We start from the raw sequence: 3,182 nt of genomic DNA on the forward strand, positions 1-3,182 counted from the left end.
GGCCAGACAACACGCTGACATTGCACAATAAAAAAACAGATGCTGAATCTTATTGCTTGTAGAAAAAACATTGTGTGTGTCGCCGTGCTTCAGTTTCATTGGAAAAGAAAATTATATCTAGTAAGAATAACAGCACGGCGTGTCTCTGAAACTTTTGACGACCTTCTGGTTCAGATGGCTTATTACGAACTGCATCATGGTGTGTTTTTCAGCGTTGCAGGACCTGCAGAACCTGCTTCATGGAACTGCATCACCGTGTGTTTTCAGCGTTGCAGGACCTGCAGCACCTGCTTCATGGACGGCCGTGATGATGGGTTTGTGCCCGTGCAAATTAGCCCTAGCTTGAACACCAGTTGTACCTCACGCGAGTAGGCTGGATCTCGTATGTCTGCATCAATCACATTTGTCAATTGGATGCTCTCATCTTGATGAAATTGCCTCCATGCCCATTGCGCCAAATTCTCGTACCCGCCCCCACCATTTGCACGCCTCCCTGTTACCAGCTCCAAGAGAACAACCCCAAAGCTGTACACATCAACTTTCTCGTTCATTTTTCTCGAGCTTCCAAACTCTAGAAAATAAAAGATGTAAGTAGTTGTTCACACAGTTATAAACTTATAATACAGAGTTCAAAATAACTGAAGTTGTTACCTGGAGCTATGTATCCGAAGGACCCAACCACAGCCGAGACAGACTCTGGCTCGCCAGCTTTAAGTAGAGAGCGAGCTAGGCCAAAGTCCGCAATCTTTGCTTTGAACTGAGGACCCAGTAGGATGTTGCTGGACTTCACATCACGGTGTGCTATAGCAGGAGAGCAACTGTGGTGCATGTAACACAGCCCTCTTGCTGCATCGATTGCTATTGACATTCTTATCGGCCAGTTCAACAACCGTCTAGTTGTACTAGTAGGGTCATCTTTCTGATGCAGCCATTCATACAGGCTACCATGTTCCATGTATTCGTATATGAGGAGCTTCGATTCAGAGCTTGATATGAAGCCAAGCAACTTTATGATATTGGCGTGTCGGATGGATCCAAGAATCTCAATCTCAGCTTGAAACTGCTTTTCCAGCACATCATGTTCCAGTTCACCACTACTAGACCATATTTGCTTGATAGCTATAACCCCGCCGTTTCTGTTACCAAGGCAGATCTTATATACCTTTCCTGAGCCACCGCTGCCGACAAGGTTTGTATCAATGAGGTTGCAAAGGATGTCTTGAATGTCATAATCAATAGCTTGGAAGGCCGTCAGTTTCCACTGTGGAGATGGGGCGTCGTCCTTTTCCTTTGAGAAAAATGCCTTGATCTTAGTTAAACCAATTAGCCCTGTGCATATGAGAATGGCTGAACCAAAGACGAGGACAATAATTACAAGCATCTTCAAGTGCAATCTGGTGCATGGAGGAAGGTTTCCAAAGTGGTTGGAGGAACATAAGCTGGGATTGGAAAGAAAGCTCCATTGAAATCTTCCCATCTCGAAAGGAGATGGAATCTTGCCTGTGAGTTGGTTACTAGAGAGATTGAGGAAGATGAAGGGAAATTGTAACTGTACAAGGTTTTCTGGTATTGGGCCGTAGAGATGATTGCCGTCTAATAAAAGGAGGGACAGATTCTCGAGCTTACAGCAATCGCCTGGTATGCGACCTGATAGAGAGTTACTGTGTAGATCGAGGACCTCCATATTCTGCATTCTCCAAATCTCACTAGGTATTGTCCCGTTCAACGTGTTAGAAGACAAATTGAATATTCTAAGTTGGGTCAGCTTGGATAAAGTGTCTGGAATTTCACCAACTATGCTCATATTACTCATTGACAACTCTTCTAGGTTTGTCAAATTTCCAAAATGTGGATTGATTCTGTGTGAAGCAAAGGGATTGGAAGATAGTTTCAGAACTTGTAGGGATGAAAGCTGGCAGATTGAACTTGGAATACTACTGGATAAACTATTCGATTCAAGGTTAAGGTACGCAATCGTTTTTGATAGTGCATGAATATTTAGTGGGAGACTACCAACAAAAGAATTGTATGAGAGGTCTAGAAACTCAAGGCTTGAGCAACTGAAAAGAACCACAGGGAAAGAACCTAGAATGTTGTTGTAAGAAAGGTCGATGTGTGTAAGGTTCTTGAAAAAGCAAATTTCTGACGGAATTGGCTTGGCAAGATTGTAGTTACTGAGTGAAATACGTGTAACAAAGCCCTCCCGGGTGCAACTGACGCCATCCCACTTACAGTGGTCTGCGTCCATGTTATAGCTCCAGCTGATCATCAGCGGTTTGCCCCAGTAATTCTCAAGGCTTAGAAGTGCTTCCTTTTCAGCCTTCCTGCTCATGGCTTCACAGTTGTACCCGAGGAGCGAGCAAATGAGGAGGACTAGAGATAGCTTGTGGAGGATGGTACTGTGAACAAGGTGCGAATTTGCCATTTCTGCTAGTCTTATTTGAACTATTAAGCTACGGGAGACAACTTGTGGAGAAACGCGGTGTTCATTCATTTGGTGAATATTCACGCTGGCTTGATTGACCGTGTACTGACTGTGCGAAACAAAATTGAAAATGATATTGAGATGGAAGAATCTATAGTACAAAGATTTACTAACTTCATGTAGCATGCATAAATTGGACTTGTGAGCTCGATTGTAATGGATTAGATGAGAAATGTTATTACCTTAAAACCAAGTGTCATCATCAGATTCCTCGGGTGGGGTTCAAAGACTGCATCATCAGATTTTGAATAGACACTTCTCCTTGTGTAGGCATGTACAGCAAGTATCTTGTTCCAGAGGCAACAGTCTTTGAAGGGCAAAATCATGTTGGAGCTCCACCGCCGACCTCCGCAGCCTCTGCGCCATCGCCGTCTTCGCTGTGGCCGCCAACGCCTCCTCCACCGCGTCCGTGCTCGCCAACACCTCCGCCCCGCCTCCGCCCAGCGCGTCGCTCCAGCGTCGCCGGCCAAGCAGCGCGGCGGAGGCCATGAACCCGACGCCTAGCGCGCCTCTGCCCGAGGGGTGGGGGGCTGATTGCTTTTCTGTTTTAGATCAAGGGGTGTGTGTGTAAATTTTTTGCTCTTACAATCTGACCCCACTTGTCAGAAAGTGATCAAACGGGCCAGACCACCTCATCAGTGCTATTTGCAACAAGTTTACCGAATCTGCGGTGCGTTTTGCAAATAATTAGGGTGTC

At 45.4% G+C, this 3,182-nt stretch overlaps 1 protein-coding gene across 1 annotated transcript; it reads right to left on the minus strand.

Moving 5' to 3' along the window:
* Positions 1 to 263: 263 nt before the first annotated feature.
* Positions 264 to 2,974, minus strand: LOC123175962 (leucine-rich repeat receptor-like kinase protein CLV1a). The gene is made up of 3 exons (XM_044590402.1): positions 2,832 to 2,974; positions 652 to 2,534; positions 264 to 571 (listed from the first exon to the last, which is right to left on the minus strand). Exons 1-3 carry the CDS (start codon positions 2,972 to 2,974, stop codon positions 264 to 266), a joined length of 2,334 nt encoding a protein of 777 aa, XP_044446337.1.
* Between the last annotated feature and the right edge of the window lie 208 nt (positions 2,975 to 3,182).

Source organism: Triticum aestivum, unplaced genomic scaffold (genome assembly GCF_018294505.1).
Source record: "Triticum aestivum cultivar Chinese Spring unplaced genomic scaffold, IWGSC CS RefSeq v2.1 scaffold4736, whole genome shotgun sequence".
NCBI lineage: Eukaryota > Viridiplantae > Streptophyta > Magnoliopsida > Poales > Poaceae > Triticum > Triticum aestivum.